We start from the raw sequence: 17,615 nt of genomic DNA on the forward strand, positions 1-17,615 counted from the left end.
AAGTTTGAGGACAGCTTTAGACCCATGTAACAGAATATTTTTTCTCAAAGACTTCTGGAACTTCTTTTATGCCATATTTTTCCCTTTTAGCAGTCAATTGTGGCCTTGTTGTTGTTTTGGTTTCAAATTCAGACTTGCTTTTTTTCCCCATTGCCCTGTAGCTGAAATCATATTCTCTTTAAACATACATTTTGTGCCTGACACCCAGGGCGCTGTGTCAGGACAACAAATCTTCAAACAGGTTTAAACAGTGAGAGTCTGTACGAGTGGACTCATTATTTTTTAATTTGCTCCTAAATGTATCACCTCTCTCTCCGCTCTTCACTAAATATTTCAATTTCCTTGGAATGACTTGCAAATTATAATTTTTTTCCCTTTTTTTTGTGGTTGTTTGTAAATGGTTTCCTCACCTGAACCCTCCTGTGACTGAGAATTATGTAAAATATTCCTCTTGCTCACGGCGCAGTTAACAAGCAGGTCAAAACCAATTTGGCAGCTGTTGTTTAGTAAATATTTATTAAGGCATCTCTTTAAGGAGGGAACATTGGTAAATCGCAGAACATTTCTTGTGATTAAAACTAGCTACTGCTTTGATTTTAATATAACGTTTTTGTGGCCACTCATATGCCGCGTACACACGATCGGACATTCTGACAACAAAATCCTGGATTGATTTCCGACGGATGTTGGCTCAAACTTGTCTTGCATACACACGGTCGCACAAATGTTGTTGGAAATTCCGAACGTCAAGAAAGCGGTGACGTACAACGCGTACGACGAGCCGAGAAAAATGAAATTCAATAGCTAGTGCAGCTATTCTGCTTGATTCTAAGCATACATCGAATTTTGTGCTTTGGAATTGTGTACACACGATCGGAATTTATGACAATGGATTTTGTTGTCGGAAAATTTAAGAACCAGCTCTCAAATTTTTGTTGTCGGAAATTCCAACAACAAATGTCTAATGGTGCCTACACACGGTCGGAATTTCCGACAACAAGCTCACATCGAACATTTGTTGTCGGAAATTCCGACCGTGTGTACGCGGCAATACATTACTGGAAATATTTAAAGGTACACATAATTCAGACTAAATAACGAATCTTGAGATGCATACAGGTAAAATTGCAGGCTTGCTGAGTGGTCGGGTCTCAGACATTGCTGTACTACACCAGTCCACCTTTCTCCTTTTATTATATAAAACCTGTTGCTCCTGAAACACATCTGCTGGTGATGCTGAAACACCCTTGTTGCATCTTGTAGCCATCAATCAAATTTAAAGTAAAATTACAGGTTCTGGTGCACTTTAAATAATTTGTCTGGGCCGAGATGGAATACAAGGCTTCCACCGATTGACCAAGGTGAGGCGGGTGGATGATGTCTCAATTTCGACCTCAGCCAATCAGAGGCATCTTTGTATTCATTGATTAAAATACAAGACTTCTCCTGAAAGCGAAGAAGCCCTCAGCCCGACTCTTTATAGTGTTACTAAACCCAGGACTCTGCATTCACTATATCTGGTCTATCACAGTACACAGTACATGGAAATGCAATTATTTTAGTAAATATAAACTGCTAAATACCTTTTCTCATCAGTAGTATATAGCAGTCTTGTGACTTCTATCAGTGTCCAGCCAAGCACTGGTTAAAGCTTGTAGGAGGAGTTTTCTGACTGTCCTATGAGACTGCAAGACCCCTGACCTTCTGTCTGGACCGTGCTGATTGGCCCTCTGCTGATCACATGCACTCTCCCAAGAAAAAAAAAAACCTGTCTAGCAATACACAACAAACTGAGCATGTGCAGCCTGACTCCATAGGCTCTGTGTTATCAGTAAAATATTAGGGGACAGTGGAAGGAAGGGAGGATCTGTGCATACAGGATCAAACAGCCTTTTTACACAATGCAGAGGATTGACCCCTTAGGTTCCACAGTGAGTATAACAAACATGCTTTACTGCAAATACAGACTGGTTTTACTGTTGCGGATTTAGTAACACTTTAATTCCAGCATCAGACCGGAAGTTACCTTTACTGCTGCCAGAAGAAGCTAATGCTACTACAGTATATTACAGTGCACATGGCAGCTGCATTTTTAATAAAAAAAATATAAAATTTTGGCCACCTTGGCCCAAATGATCAATTGAACCGCTTGCCGACTGCCCCATAGCACATTTACTGCTACAGGGCAGCTGCACTGCACAGGATCATGTATATATACGTGATCCCGCACTTCCGGGGTATCGGGCACGTTTGCGCGCCGCTGGCAGCTCACTCCTGCGGTGATTTTACACAGCAGGATCCGTGGACCTGATGTCCGCCGACACCTACTGATTGTTTGGTACACAGGCAGAACGGCAGTCTGCCTATGTTAACAAGGCAGGTTGCCGTTCTGTCAGTAGAGAAGGCATGAATCCTGTGTTCCTGTAAAGCAGGAACACCAATTTATGCCTTCCACCAGTAAAAGCACCTCCCCCACTACACTGAATCACCAGCTAGGCACACATTTAACCCCTTGATCGCCCCTGATGTTAACTCCTTCCCAGCCAGTGTCATTAATACAGTAACAGTGCATATTTTTAGCACTGATAAACTGTAATAATGTCACTGGTCCCCGAAATAGTGTCAAAAGTGTAAGCTAGGTGTCCGATTTATCCACTGCAATATCGCAGTCCCGCTATAAGTCGCTGTTTGCCACCACTACTAGTAAAAGAAATTAAATAAATAAAAATTCCATAAATATATCTCATAGTTTGTAGACGCTATAACTTTTGTGCAAACCAATCAGTATACGCTTATTGGGATTTTTTTGTCAAAAACATGTAGCAGAATAATATTGGCCTAAATTGATAAAGAAATTTTGATTTTATATATTTTTCTATGGGATATGTTTTATAGCAGAAAGTAAAAAATATTATTTTTTCAAAATTTGTCGCTCGTTTTTTGTTTATAGCGCAAAAAATAAAAACCACGGAGGTGATCAAATAACACCAAAAGAAAGCTCTATTTGTGGGAAAAAAAGGACATACATTTTATTTAGGTAAAGTGTCGCACGACCACGCAATTGTCAACTAAAGTAACGCAGTGCCGTATCGCATAAAATGGCCTGGTCAGGAAGGGGGGGGGGGGGGATCTTCCAGGGGTGAAGTGGTTAGAGTGTATTAAAACCTGGAATTCCACTTCATTCCTGCCTTGCACATTTGAATGTGATTGGAGGTAAAGGTAGCACAAAGAGATGACGGTACCTGGATTAGACTTTAGGAATTACATTTTTGCTGCCCCCTACTGATCCTCTATGTAACTGCGTGTGTGTTTATTACATATAACTCAGATTAAGGGCTTCTGCTTTCCTCTCATCAATGCCAAACATGCTGATGTTTTCTACTTTTCAAACTTGCCCTAAGTTGTGTGTTTGTATCACTATGGTATGGACATTTAAAGAAAACCTGTACCGAGAGAAAAATGAAGGCTACTACTGTGGACTTTCCCTTCTGAAGGTATGAGCTGCCTGGCTGTTATACTGAACAAGTGAGACCAGAGCAGGAGCAGGAATTCTGACATCACTTGCTTTTTTTCTAATCTGCATGCTTGTTCCAGGTCAGTTGCTAATAAAGTGGAGAAAAGCCTAATGCCGCGTACACGATCAGATTTTCCGACAACAAATGTTGGATGTGAGCTTGTTGGCGGAAAGTCCGACCGTGTGTACGCTCCATCAAACATTTGTTGGCGGGCTTTCCGCCAACAAATGTTGGCTAGCAGGTTCTCAAATTTTCCAGCAATAAATTTTTGTTGTTGGACTTTCTGATTGTGTGTACACAAGTCCGTCGCATAAAAGTCCACGCATGCTCGGAATCAAGTACGAGCCGGAAGCGCTCAGTCTTGTAAAACTAGCGTTCGTAATGGAGATATCACATGATTATAGAACTTCCTTTTTATCGTCTTGCCGCACGTCTTGTACGTCACTACGTTCGTAATTGTTGGGCAACATTTGTGTGAACGTGTGTATGCAAGACAAGTTGGAGCAAACAACCTTCGAACAAAATTCCACGGTTTTGTGGTCGGAAAGTCTGATCGTGTGTACAGGGTATAACTCTAATGCCGCGTACACACGGTGGGGAAATGTTCGATGTGAGCTTGTTGTCGGAATGTCCGACCGTGTCTATGCTCCATTGAACATTTGCTGTCAGAAATTCCACCAACAAATGTTTGCCAGCAGGTTCTCAAATTTTCAGCCAACAAAACTTGTTGTCGGAAAGTCCATTCGTGTGTACACAAGTCCGTCGCACAAAAGTTCACGCATGCTCTGAATCAAGCAGAAGGAGCTGCACTGGCTATTGAACTTTCTTTTTCTCGGCTCGTCGTACGTGTTGTACGTCACCGCGTTCTCACATTCAGAATTTTGGGCCAACATTTGTGTGACCATTTGTATGCAAGACAAGTTTGAGCCAACATCCTTCGGAAAAAAATCCACGGTTTTGTTGGCGGAAAGTCTGATCGTGTGTACGCGGCATAACAATTCTTAAAAACTTTCCTCCCCCCTCCTACCTATCCTGCATACCCTATATAAAAAAAAATGTTTACTTTCTTTTTTTTAATCCAGTCTAGTTTAGCCACATGATCAGTGGCGGCCCATCCATTAGGGGCGCATTGGGTGCCCCCCCCCCCCATCCAATGCATCCGCTCCCCTTAATTTACATGCGGGGCACCGGACGCATGGAATCCAATAGGGTTTTTTTTTTTAAGCACATGAATAGAGCCAGAGGCTCTAATAAGCTTCAAAAAAGGGTGGGTTTGGGGCACAGAGCACTGAGCCCTGAGCCCACCCAGTTGTGTGACAATAACGAATGAATATTTGCTATTGTCACACTGATTCTCCTCCCAGCCAATCAGGAAGTGGGTCGTGAGACCTGTTTCCCGATTGGCCGAAAGAAGAAGCGTTCCAATTGGCCTAGGAGGAGGAGGGAGGAGACCATGGCCAAAGGAGACACATGGACGGGGGAGACGCAGGGGAAACCCGACCGACCCGCCAGCTGCCACTGTGACTCTAGGATCGCTCACCTGTAGCGGCTCAACCATCCAGCATTCAGCACTCCCCGGCTCGCACAGGGGAGGGAGGAGGAGGAGAGATCGGAGTCATCCCAGGCAGGACATCTGCCTCCTAAGGTAAAGAGGCCGTTCGTCTCCCTTTCCTGGTGTTGCTGGTGTTCCCCACATTCTTGTCTATCTCTGGGGGGGGGCATGTTGGTCTGCTGCCCCCCCCCCCCCCCCCTATCGAATTATTGAGCACCAGCTGCCACTGCATATGATCTTGTAGTTTCGGCTTCCCAGTGTCAGAGAGCAGATGCTGCAGGGGAGCGGAGGGAGCGCAGACAACAGCCGGCCATGGAAGTCTATGGGTGATGTCACGGCAATGGGAATTCACAGTCATTATCAAGTGCTCCTTTATACAGGGGGGGTCAGAGCTGCTGAATCACCTGACCAGACTGGACCAGAATCAAAACAAGATATATACACACTTATATACTACTACTTTGAAGAAAAAAAAAAAGAATATTATAAAAACAGACAACTAACCAAGGGGTTACAATTATAAAAATATTTTCTGTAAACTGTAGGCTGCTCTGGGGCAAGGACTGTTCAGTGATCTTTGTAGAGCACTCTGTATATTGGTGATGTTGGTGCTAATCTAAATTAAAAATAATTAATTACACCTGTCCTTAGAAAAATATGTTGGCTGCTATAGCTGACCTCCTTCTAAAACCTCTGCTTGCCTGTTGTGTCCACCCTCAATACTTACTGCTTACCCTGTAGTAAATAAAGTTAGAGAGAGGTCAGTAGGATTCACTCATGGCACAGTGTGGAAGCAGTGGGTGAAGGCTGATTTTTGTATTTACAGGGAGGAAGGCAAATGCGTGGAAGGAATTTTGGAAATCTTTGACATGCTACTGGCTACAACTTCAAGATTTCGAGAGCTAAAACTGCAACACAGAGAGTACCTTTGCCTGAAGGTCATGATCCTGCTGAATTCTAGTGAGTAAGGGTCCACCATACTGTAGATTGTGTCTGTAGCCCTACCCCCATAGGAACCACTGGATAGGATGGGTCCTCTGTTCTTTGCCTCAACCTTCTCAAGAACCTCAGCCACTCTGACACGCCAGGTTGAGTGTACAAACATATAATATCACAGGAAATCCCTGAAAGTAATACTTTGTACCCAATAGTAGTGCTATATCAAAGAAAACAGGCACCAAATCAGGCAGTAAAGGCAAACTTAATATATTGTCACCCAATATGGTTAGGAACTAGGCAAGCAAAAAATTAATTAACGATGGTAATAACACAATTTGGCATACAACATGGTTTAACAATAAGGACTAGGCATAGAATGACATTTGGAGTCCAGATCACCATAAACAGTGGCAAGGCCACCTCAAGTACAGCAGTGAGCAGTAGTAAAGTTGAACACACCTAGTGCTGGAACTATACTGCCAGAGCTCATTTATGGTAGCAGTGCTAGTCCTAAACCAACTAAGTATGCACTATTCAAAAGAAAAGGAGGATGGTAGCGGTAGGGGCAGGAGAACAAAGAGGGCTTGCAGAATTATTATTACAGGAGAGGAAGTCCTTTGAGATGTTTTTCTGCCGGCTATTGTTAGGACTCTTTAACGACATCTTTGCACTTAACAACAGTCCCAGGTAACCTGCATGCAGTATAATCTCAGCAGCAGTGCAAGGTAAATGGGGTGCAGATGTGGTAAAGGTTCAGTATAATGCAGTATAGGGATTGTATAGGTTGAGTCTAGGTCTGGAATAAGTGCAGTATAGGATGCGGTATGGGTGCTGTATGGATTGAGTACACTTGATGTCTTGCTCTCAGTGGCTCAGTCTCTGCTAGCAGTGTCAATAAGAGGTGGATATCTCTCTCACAAGTTGCTAGGATGCTGCTGTGGATGCTTACTGTAGAAGGGGGCCCCCTCAATCTTTTCCTGAAAGCCACTGGTGATCAGCTGTGGGAAGCGGAGGATGAGTGGATGCTCCAACCTCTCTGCAGAAGCGGTGAAGGATCTCTGTGGGCGGTGCTGGGTTCCCCTGGGTGTCCTCACTCATAGTCTCAGGCTCGCAACCCCACTGGCAGGTGAATACTCAGATAGAGATGCTCTGCTCTCCCTCTCTCCTCGGCGCCAAGAGGAAGATATTCTCCCCATTAACTTGTTGGGTGCCAAGTGTGGGTTACACAGGAGGCCTACCCTGGGGTGGGCTCTTCTGGGCTACACCAGGTGGCAAGAAGGGTCAGTTGTTATAACAGAGGGATTACACCTTGCCTGAAGGCGTGCTCATCAGTGTCAGGACCAAACAAGGGCTGCAGTCATGTGAAAGTCAAACATTAAGGCAGTCCTCCAACTAAGAGATGAGCCGCTTGTGTGTAGTTACAGTTCTTCTAAGGATAGCGTCCCGTATTCTACACACTTGAATAGGTGCTTGTGCTGCATTTGGGGGAACAGGCATAGCCTATGCCCACTCCACCAGTCAGCGTACCCAACTCCTGGTAACAGAATGGGGTCCCGCAGAGCACATAGCACGGACCCCATACATGCTCACTTAACATTTGTTCCTCCATACACAGTGATCAGGCCGTAACTTTCTGTAACTCGAATGCGCTCCTGGAGACCGACAGAAACAGACAGCTAGGGAGGGAGCCATAACACCGGACCCCCTCGCTACTGGAGAACCTGTCACCTTACTAGGTACCATGCCAACAACTGGTTGCAGTTAACCTTTTGTTGCTGTGATGTTACTAGAATCTTTGGTGTGCAGTAGTAGACTCAGAAGCTTGTGTGTGTGCGCAAGAACCCCATGTGCATGTCTTGAGTAACTTCAGACCAGGCTTTGTGCGGTTGACAGCTTTAACTAGAGATTCAGCATGATAAACACAACATGGCAGAACATCCTTTCCCTATCTAACACTAATAGTGGCTGCCCCAGGGTATCTGTATAGGTAAAGTCCTTGTGGGTAAAGTCCATAGCTGGCAAGACTCGCAACCTGCCTACATGTGATTGCTGTGAGAGCTAATCACAGTGATCATATGTCCACTACATGGCCTCCCAGTGTTAAAGCACACTTAAGGTAGGCAGGAATCCGTAGCAAAGTTTCCTGGTTTGTTACCTGCCATTAACCGCAGGTTGATCATGCTGCTTTAAATTGCAAAGCAGTGGCTTAATGTTGTCAGCCTGCTGCAGGAAGTGATGTTCCTGGCAGGACCTTAAGGTATGAAACATTGTAATAGATTCACAAACAATAATCTGCTTTACTTTACTAAAACTGTATACTGTGAGGCATGATGCCAAACCATACTGAAAAATAGATTTAGGCTTTCCATACATTTGGGAGCTTCTATACATAAATAAATGTAGCATGCTTTCAGGAGCATTCAACTTGCATTTCAGATGTGTATGAGATGCCTCTGAGTCGCCTCTGAGCTGAGCAAAAACCCACACAGACCTAAATAGGTCTGTTTTATAAGTATACTAGCAAATAGTATACCTGCACCCCATAATGGTGCCCAGTGTTAAATATTATGATGCCCTATGTGTATTATATCCAAAACTAAAAAAATTACAGTTCTTTATAATATTGTAAGCCATTTTTGCTTTGTATTGCTCATAGACATGTTCCCACTATCAAGTTCTGAGGAGGAATCGGACAGCAGCAGGAAACTGCACCACCTCTTAAACACAGTCACTGATGGACTGGTCTGGGTCATAGCCAAGAGTGGAATTCCCTTCCGGCAGCAGTCCTCCCGCTTGGCCAACTTACTGATGCTGCTTTCCCATGTGCGGCATGCCAGGTACAATCACACAGTTCATACAAACCCTCAATGTGAGCCCTGTAAAACACACACAGGAAGGGGTGAATTGACAAGGGAGCATTACTTTGGGAGAGATGAACAAGATTGACCTTTTCCTTAAAGTGCACCAACCAGCCAGCCCCAGCTATTTATACTTGCCTTTTGTTTGCTGCCTAATTTGCTTGCTGAAGCCAAGTCAAAACAGTCCCATGTAAGCTGCAAGTCAGTATGACTTCTATCCCCATGTGAAAGAACCCATCCTTACCGGGGATAGTGAATGAAAGGTAAATATGTTAGTGGGTGGTCATTTAAGTGTACCTGTTACTTTACCTTGACTTGAATAGGCATTTTAATCAATTAAACTGCCCATACATGGATAGACATTTGGCTGGTTCAGCAGGAACTGGTCAAATTTTGATTCATATATGGCCACTGTGGTTGAAACAGAAGTTGATCTATCATACACAAATACTAGGACCAATTTAGACAGGGGCCATTTAACCTACTTGCATTTCTTTGGAGTGTGGGAGAACACCCATGCAAGCACAGCACACTCCCCTACAGATAGTGTCCAAGCCAAGATTCAAACAAGGGATCCCAGTGCTTCAAGGCATAAATACAACCACTAAACCACTGCACTGCCCTAAACATTAATAAACATGTGAAATAGTGTAAGTACTTTGTTAAAGCGATTGTAAAGAAAAAACATTTTTTGTATAACAAATATCTCTATACTTACCTACTCTGAGCAATGGCATTACACAGAGCGGCCCCGAACCTCCTCTTCTTGAGTCCCCCACTGGCACTCCTGGCTCCTCCTCTCTGTCCAATGCCCCCATGGGAAGCTCCTTCCCATGGGGGCACTTGCATGTGCTCGCTTTCAAACCCCACTGCTGTGTCCACTGACTTGGCCCTGTCCTGCACTCCCTCGAGTTGATTAACAGGAGCTGTCAATCTACCAAATGAGGAGAGAGACAGCAGCGAGAGCCGCTGCTCTTGTGCATGGCGCTGGATCATATCGGGTTCAGGTAAGAATAGGAGGGGGGCTGGGGGGTATCCTGCAGCAGAGGTTTTTTTACCTTAATGCATAAAATGCATTAGGGTAAAAAATTGTGAGGCTTTAGAACCACTTTAAGCTCAGTGTAAAAAAGAAAAAAAAAAACATTTTATCTGTCAACTGTCATTGACAGTTGATACAATACAATAGCTCCCGATTTTGCCTATTTTGTCATATTTAAAAAAAATGATTGTCAATGCATTAAAAACAAATTTGAATTGGAAATTAGGGTGAAATGTGTGTGCATTGAACTATGGCCAGACAGATGGACAATAGACCTTTCTACTGAAAGATGTTACCCACTTCCTGGCAGTCACCTCAATTGCAGGAGATCATGGCTTACTTTGTCCAGCACACCAGGTTAAACGCTACTCCTGCAGGAACCACTTGGTATATTGGGTTCTCTGTTTTTTTGCCTCCAGTCTGCGAACAACCTTGTCCCCTTTGACACTCCTGGTTAAGCAAAGTATTGCTGCAAATGCTAATGGGAGCACACATATAAATATCCTGCACACAGCTATGTTATAGTATAAAGAAATAAGCACCAGACTGGTTTACTATAAATAAAGTATGTATATTGTCACAGCAAATTTCAACACACACGTAAGTGAACAGGTAGAAGAATCAGTTATCAGTAAGCTAAACAATGTGGTTACTAGGTTATAGCAGCATAGTCTAAAACACTACTAGAGCAAAGTTAACCCAGCAAAAAACAGTGCCAGCACAGTAACATCTCTGCAATCAATAACCACTTCAGAGTGCACTCTATCTGGATAGCTGTATATACTGTATATCCTTAGAGCAGTACCTCTGGCTATAAGTAAATAATGCAAGGTCTCTGTGAACAGTTAATGGTAGGCAGCACCTAGGTCTGGTGGGACCCAGTCTTTAAGGTGGTGCACATGAGTACAGTCCCTTTAATGTCTGTATGCAGTGATTAGAAGCCACTAGGTAGAGGGTCAGAAGTCATTCACAGCAGTGGACTCTCACCAGTCCCAGCGATACAGCAAACCTAGATTAAAACGCACAGGCTATTAGTGCTCTGGTTTTCTTTTTTTTTCACATTCTTTATTTATATAAAAGATCAAAGCATCAGTCAGAGCAATATGCAACAGAATAGGTACAATATCTCACATAATACAGAGGTGATTCAAAGTAGAATGGTATTATATTGCGAGATACAGAAATGCAAGATATGCTGACATCACTGAAACCTACGTAAATGTCTCACTTCCAAAAAGGAGGAGGTGACTTTAGACAATATGCCAAAGTTTGCTCGGGGGCAGACACTTCAGTTTTTTAGAGAAGGAGGAACAAGAACAGAGGAACTAAAAGGACACCTATGGGCACCAAAAAGAGCGAGCAGAAAGGGGGAAAAAAGGAAGGGGGGAGCCAGGGTGATGGAATGCACGCATGCATTGGCACGAAGGACAGGAGGACCTCAATCCCCAAGAGTGACTTTTCCTCATCCGAATAAGCACTCTGGTTTTCTGTCTCAGGCTTCAGGTTGTAGCTGGCAAGTGTGCACACAGAAATAGCAGTGCACACCCTCCAGTCTTCTCATAGCAAATGGACATCCTTTACTCCACAGCCCAGGAAAATACTGTTCCTCTCTCCTCGTAACAGTCTCTCTTTGGGAATTGTAGTCCATCACTCCAATAACTTTCATAGCAGGGTTTCCCACGTCTCCCACAGTTCACTGCAGCCTGCTCCAAAGTCTCTCAAGTTACTCATGCTCGCTGACTCGCTATCCTAACTAGAGGCCGGATAAAATTAACTGAGTTGGCATAAAAGTCTGGTGGAAGCACACAGAGCAACTGCAACACAGTGTCCTAAATTGCTCCTGTTAGTTAGCCAGGCGCCTGGCTACGCAGAAATATTGAATAATACCATACCATCCTTATGGCTGTCAGGAAGGGGTTAATGATTCAGATATACACATATTCAATATACACATATTCACACACATGATTCACATATAATGAAACACCTGATAATGTCTATGCCTCTCTCTGTCATTTTATCACACTCACCTGTGAGTCACTGCTCAGTGACAGGCTAAGGTAAGAAATGGACCTACATGGCTTATCTACCACTTCAGCAGTACTTGTAGTTTAGTTGTTTGTTGCCATATATTCTAAGGTTGTTCAAAATGATACTTGAAATGCTAAATGTATGATAAGGGTTGAGTTCGGACAAGTTCTTTGTACATTTTGCCTTCCATATGCCAAGCTCTAGCTCTTAGTTTTGGATAGGGTAAACTTCTTTTTAGATTTTTTATTGCTGGCTTTGACTCCATTAAGGAGATTTATTTATGTCACGAATAAAAAATAAAAAAAAGTGAGAAGACAAGAAATGGGGAGAAACAGATGTCATTGTGAAAAGAGGACACAGCAAATTAATCTGATGATCTTCCAATAGTTGTTGGGAGTAAACTCATGAGCTGTGTTTTTACTGCTCCCCCATAAGCTGCAAAGCCAGCACATGGGAGTGTACACATGTGAAACTTAACCCCCTGCCTTGTTGCCCTCAGTACCACCGGCTAAATGCGACCCATCCAAGTAAATGGGGCCCAGCTGCAACTGCCCCAGCACAGTGGTACAGGTTTTTGGGGGTTAAAACAGGCAGTAAGGAGGTATTATGTCAGACTTCCTCTGAAAGTGATCCACCATGAAATGCTACTCAGATGGCAAAGCTACGGTAAATGGGCTCTCAAGAGTGTTTTGTTTCTGCGACTCAGTTTTTTTTTTTTATCCCTGTGACACAAGCACAAGAATAAGGGGAACAGGGATCTCTGGAATAGGAAGACATAGACAGCAGTAATACCTCCATAGAGATTCTAACATTTCCTCACCTTACCAAAAGAAATAAAAAATTGTCTGAGGTTGGGCAGTTAATTTTTTGACTTGCTAAAAAAGATGAAATTTGGTTGCTAGGGGCAACACAGTTGACATAAGTGTTTTTTTGTAGAAGGTGGACCTGGCAGGTCTAACTATTAATATGGCCCGCATGCAGCCCTCTCACCCCCTACGACAGTCTGCATCCAAGCAGCAGTAGCTGCGGGAGCCATAGGCCTCCCATTGTTTTCAATGGGGCTTCTGTCTGCAGCTTGTTGCCAAAACCCCTGCTGGGTCTACTGCATGTAATTTCTAAAGGCCCCATTTGCCAAGTTTTTCATGTTTATTTACACCTGGAGATCCAGCCAGTAACACGATTATTGTCTGCACTCTGGATGGAGGAGCCACGAAGACCCCTTTGAACAGCAACATTGTTAATTTGCGGAGAGGGTAGTGTTAAATGGACTAGCAGATTTAGGTGGATTTGACTAACAAATTAAAGCTGAACCCTAAGTACTGAAATGGCACTTTCACACTGGGGCGGGAAGGCGGTGGCGGTAAAGCGCCGCTATTCTTAGCGACGCTTTACTGTCGTTTTAGCAGCGCTTTTAACCCCCGCTAGTGGCCGAAAAAGGGTTAAAAGCGCCCCCCCCCAAGTGGCACTTTGCCGGCGCCGCCCATTGATTTCAATGGGCAGGGGCGCTTTAGGAGCGGTGTATATACCACTCCTAAAGTGCCTCAAAGATGATGCTTGTGACTTTTTTAGCATCCTGCCAGCGCACTGCGCTTTCACACTGAAGTGACAGGAGAGGCGCTTTGCAGGCACTACTTTTATAGCGCCTGTAAAGCGCCTCAGTGTGAAAGTGGGGCCATGATTGACGATGGATTTACATCGCGGGGCACTTTTTTTTTTGGTAAATGGGTATGGGGTACATTCACATGGGGGGGTGGGATCTGGAGGCCCCCTTGTTAAAGGGGGCTTCCAGATTCCAATAAGCCCACCCATCCACAGACCCCCACAACCACCGGCAAGGGTTGTGGGGATGAGGCCCTTGTCCCCATCAACACCCTCCCCATGTTGAGGGCATGTGGCCTGGTACGGTTCGGGGGGGTTGATCTCTCATTCACCACCACTTTCCTGTGACCTGCCAGGTTGCATGCTCAGATAAAGGTCTGGTATGGATTTTGGGGGGGCCCCCACGCCATTTTTCTTTTAAATTTTGGTGCAGGGTTCCCCTTAAAATCCATACCAGATCTGAAGGTACCCCCACGCCCCTTAACCACTTCAATACACTGTGTTATATAAACTACACTGCCTGCATTGACTGAATATATAGTCTACACTGAATGCAGAGTGTGTGTGTGTGTATATATATGTATATTAATATATATTTATATTAATTAGACTGTGTGTATATAATATATATATGTATATCAAATACACTGCCACTAACTAACCTGTCTGCCTAATCTAGCTCAAACTATCTCCGTCCACACACTATACACGCCCACTATACAAGCAGCCTTAAAGAGTGTGGGGCGTGGACTTAGTCCCCCTGAGCCATGATTGGCCAAAGCCACCCTGCCTTTGGACAATTATGGCTCTCTCAGCAGAGCGCGCTGTGATTGGCCAAAGCATTCAGGTCAGGTGCATGCTTTGGCCAATCATCATACAGCAATGCACTGCATTCCGTGGTGCTCGAATTTCCTGCGAACGCCCCATATATTCGGTTCATTTTAGAACAAACACCCGATGTTCGACTCAAACTTACGTTCGACTCGAACAGCGGGCTCATCCCTAATTGCAAATGAAGGCTGAATGCTGCACCTGTGGCTCCCTTATGGCAGTTATTTACACTCCATGCATGCTTTACACTCTCTTGTGGCCAAGTGTATGAAGCCTATACCAGCTGCTGTGATCACTGCTGGTGCCTCCAGGCACTGATCAGAGGGAAGGTACATGGGCTCTATGGCAATTTTTATATTTTTTTATATTTACATTCCTGAATATTTGTTGACTTCCAAACATCACATGGTCTCTGTATGTTGTGCTAATCTTCTCAGACCTTTATCATTTCATACAAAGCTCTGGTTGATATCTAGTTCCACTACAAAGCGTTTGGAGTGTATGTGTAGCCAGAAATATATTTCGTTTTGGATAGATTAGGGAAGTGTTAGATTCCCTATCAGGTTATTTTTTCCTTTGACTTCTTGTTTGGGAACACAACAGGAAGTGAGAGGGTATTCCTAGCTTTGACAGTCGTTGCCAGAACATTCGTCCTTACTTGAATTTGAATTTGACTTGGAATCAGCCGTCTGCAGTCCTTGTAACTACAGAGCTCAAACTAATAAAGGGAGAAGCAGCACAAAGGAAATGGTCGGTTGTGCTGCAGTCCTCATGCCAACATGACATGCTGATAGGTGGAGAAAACAGGCTGACAGATTATGTTTATTATTATTATCAGCTCATCGGTGTACTGCCTCTCCTTCATTGTCCAATCACAATCTGGGTACACATTGACATTTCTTTTTTTTTTTTTTTTTTTTATTCAAGCAGCAGGTTGAAAAAAAAAACTGAATACTGTACCAACACAAGCAATTATTGGTGTGCCACTCTTTCTGGCTGTTCTATTAAATTCTGACCACACAGTCATCTTCCCCCATCCTGCCCAGCTCATTATAAAAATTTGGCAATGCATCTGACTGCACATGAAAGCAGTTGAACCCTGGAAAATGGCCGCCCGAAAATGTCAGTGGCTAGCAGCGACGCCGTATCACTGGATCCAGTATAGTTCTGCTTTAAACTGAGTTCTGTCGAACAGATAGCATAAAAAATGTACTAAAAGTTGTCCAGTTCCTGCAGAAACTGACAATTTTCAGCCAGTGTGTACCAGGCTTTACTCAATTGCAGCACGAATCCCCCCCCCCCCCCCCAAAAAAAAAAAAATCAGGTATTCTACACTGCTAGGTAAGGTTGTACTGTGTGGCATAATGGTGTAAATATCAGAACTAGATGAACAGAAATACAAATCCCTTTGACAGGTAAACAGGAGCTCCCATATAGTATAGTTTTTGTTTTTAGCCATTTGCCTGAATTTTGGCTTTATAGAGACTCTGTCACTTTGCACGGTCACCTAAAAGTACACCTTTCCAACCAACTTATACTCAGCTTCATCACATGTTCCTGCTGCTCCATTCCTCCATTGGTACCTTGCAACATACTCGGTTGTTGTAGTTATGGGGGAAAACATAATCCCCTTCCTATGGTTCTGTGCTTGATCCTGAACTTTGCCACATGAGGAAGGAGAGTGACATCAGCAACCCTGTGTAAGCTCCAACATCATCCATCTTGAAGCTTACAAAGGGTATGACTCCCTACTTAGTCAGAGGAACAGAGTGGCAGGAGAGCTTGTCAAAGATGAGTTTAAGTGCGTCAGGGATGAGCTTTTTTTTATACTAACAGTAAAGGGCCTCTGCAAAAGAAGACTCTTCTTCACTTAACTCTCAGATGAGTGTTTACTTAGTTCCTTTGCTGAAAAGCCCGCAATCCTCACGACATACTGTGATTTCATCTGCCGGTCCCTAGGTCACTACAGTATGTGCCAACTTTTAAAATACATTTTCTTTTCCAATACATTGTTCTTGAAGATTTTGCAGGTTCAAGAGCATTGGAACAAATCTTATGGTCACCTCGAAAGAAGAAAAATAAACATTTTCTATATGTTACTAAAATATCTGTATGCAACACACCTAAAACTTGTCCCTTGTTGTTTTCAGTAACAAAGGGATGGAGCATCTGCTTAGCATGAAGTGTAAGAACGTGGTGCCTGTCTATGACCTGCTGCTAGAGATGCTGAATGCGCACACACTCCGGGACCATAGAAAGCCGATGGCAGCTGCCAGCTACTGTGCCAAAGCAGACGGTAGGGACACCAGCTCCCAGCCACCTCAGTGACTGGCCAAGCTCTGTAACTAATGTGAAAACTGATGACTGAACAAAGCCCACAAACATTTACTTGACTTTTTACAAGGCGATAATGAAGCTTTCTTGTTTGTGCTGAAAACGTTTTTGTTCTGTATTACAAATGGACAAAAATTCCCAAATTCCAATTAAGATAGGAATGTACTTTGTATAGTTAATACAAGAAGATAATTTTATATCGGATTCTCAGGTGAGTTTCAATTTGCATGCACTTGATTTGTACATATTTATAATGGCGGAGCCAAGGCTTGTACCTGGAGTTGCCATTTTTGTGGGGGTACACTGTCCTTAGTGTTTTTTGTTTGTTTTATTACTATGTCTGTCCTGTTAATAATGATGGCAACAAGCCCAATCAATAAAACAGGTGGCAACCTTATTTTACCCATGTTTGTAAAGATAAATATTGACTACAGATTAAACATGAAAATTATGCTGGAGATTTTGCTAACTGTGTCTGAAACAATTGTTGATATGCGCTGCTTAGAACCTTAACTGTTATTTATTGCCATTTGCTCAACTGAAAAATACAATGGTTTGTATAATGAAAGCTTGAAACCCTTTCAAAAGGTGAACTACAAACTTCTCAGGTGACCATATTAGATGCTGGGTTGGACAACTATTGAGACATCTTTAGGACTCCTTGGACTGCAAAAGACATGGGTCTTCACTTGAAGGAAGAGTTATTTTGGTGCATAGATTGGGGTTGATTTACTAAGACTGAAGAGTGCAAAATCTTGTGCAACTGTAAATGTTAGTCAATCAACTTCTAACTTCAGCTTGTTCAATTAAGCTTTGACAAAACCCCCCAAAAAACTGGAACCTATTTTAGTAAATCAACCCCATTGCTTCCTAGTTCAATCATTTGGTTAGAACCTAATGATCTTAAACCAGCCATA

At 43.4% G+C, this 17,615-nt stretch overlaps 1 protein-coding gene across 2 annotated transcripts in view; it reads left to right on the plus strand.

Annotated features, from left to right (window-relative positions):
* The window catches only part of ESR2 (estrogen receptor 2), a 132,945-nt gene extending 115,795 nt beyond the window's left edge, over window positions 1–17,150 (plus strand). For both annotated transcript variants that reach the window (XM_073610690.1, XM_073610689.1), the window contains 3 exons: window positions 5,894–6,027; window positions 8,663–8,843; window positions 16,515–17,150. In XM_073610690.1, coding sequence (XP_073466791.1) covers window positions 5,894–6,027; window positions 8,663–8,843; window positions 16,515–16,692 — 493 coding nt within the window. In that variant the 3' untranslated portion in view covers window positions 16,693–17,150. The remainder of the gene's footprint in view (window positions 1–5,893; window positions 6,028–8,662; window positions 8,844–16,514) is intronic.
* Window positions 17,151–17,615: the final 465 nt, after the last annotated feature.

The sequence above is a fragment of the Aquarana catesbeiana genome, linkage group LG13 (assembly GCF_042186555.1).
Source record: "Aquarana catesbeiana isolate 2022-GZ linkage group LG13, ASM4218655v1, whole genome shotgun sequence".
NCBI classification, from domain to species: Eukaryota; Metazoa; Chordata; class Amphibia; order Anura; family Ranidae; genus Aquarana; species Aquarana catesbeiana.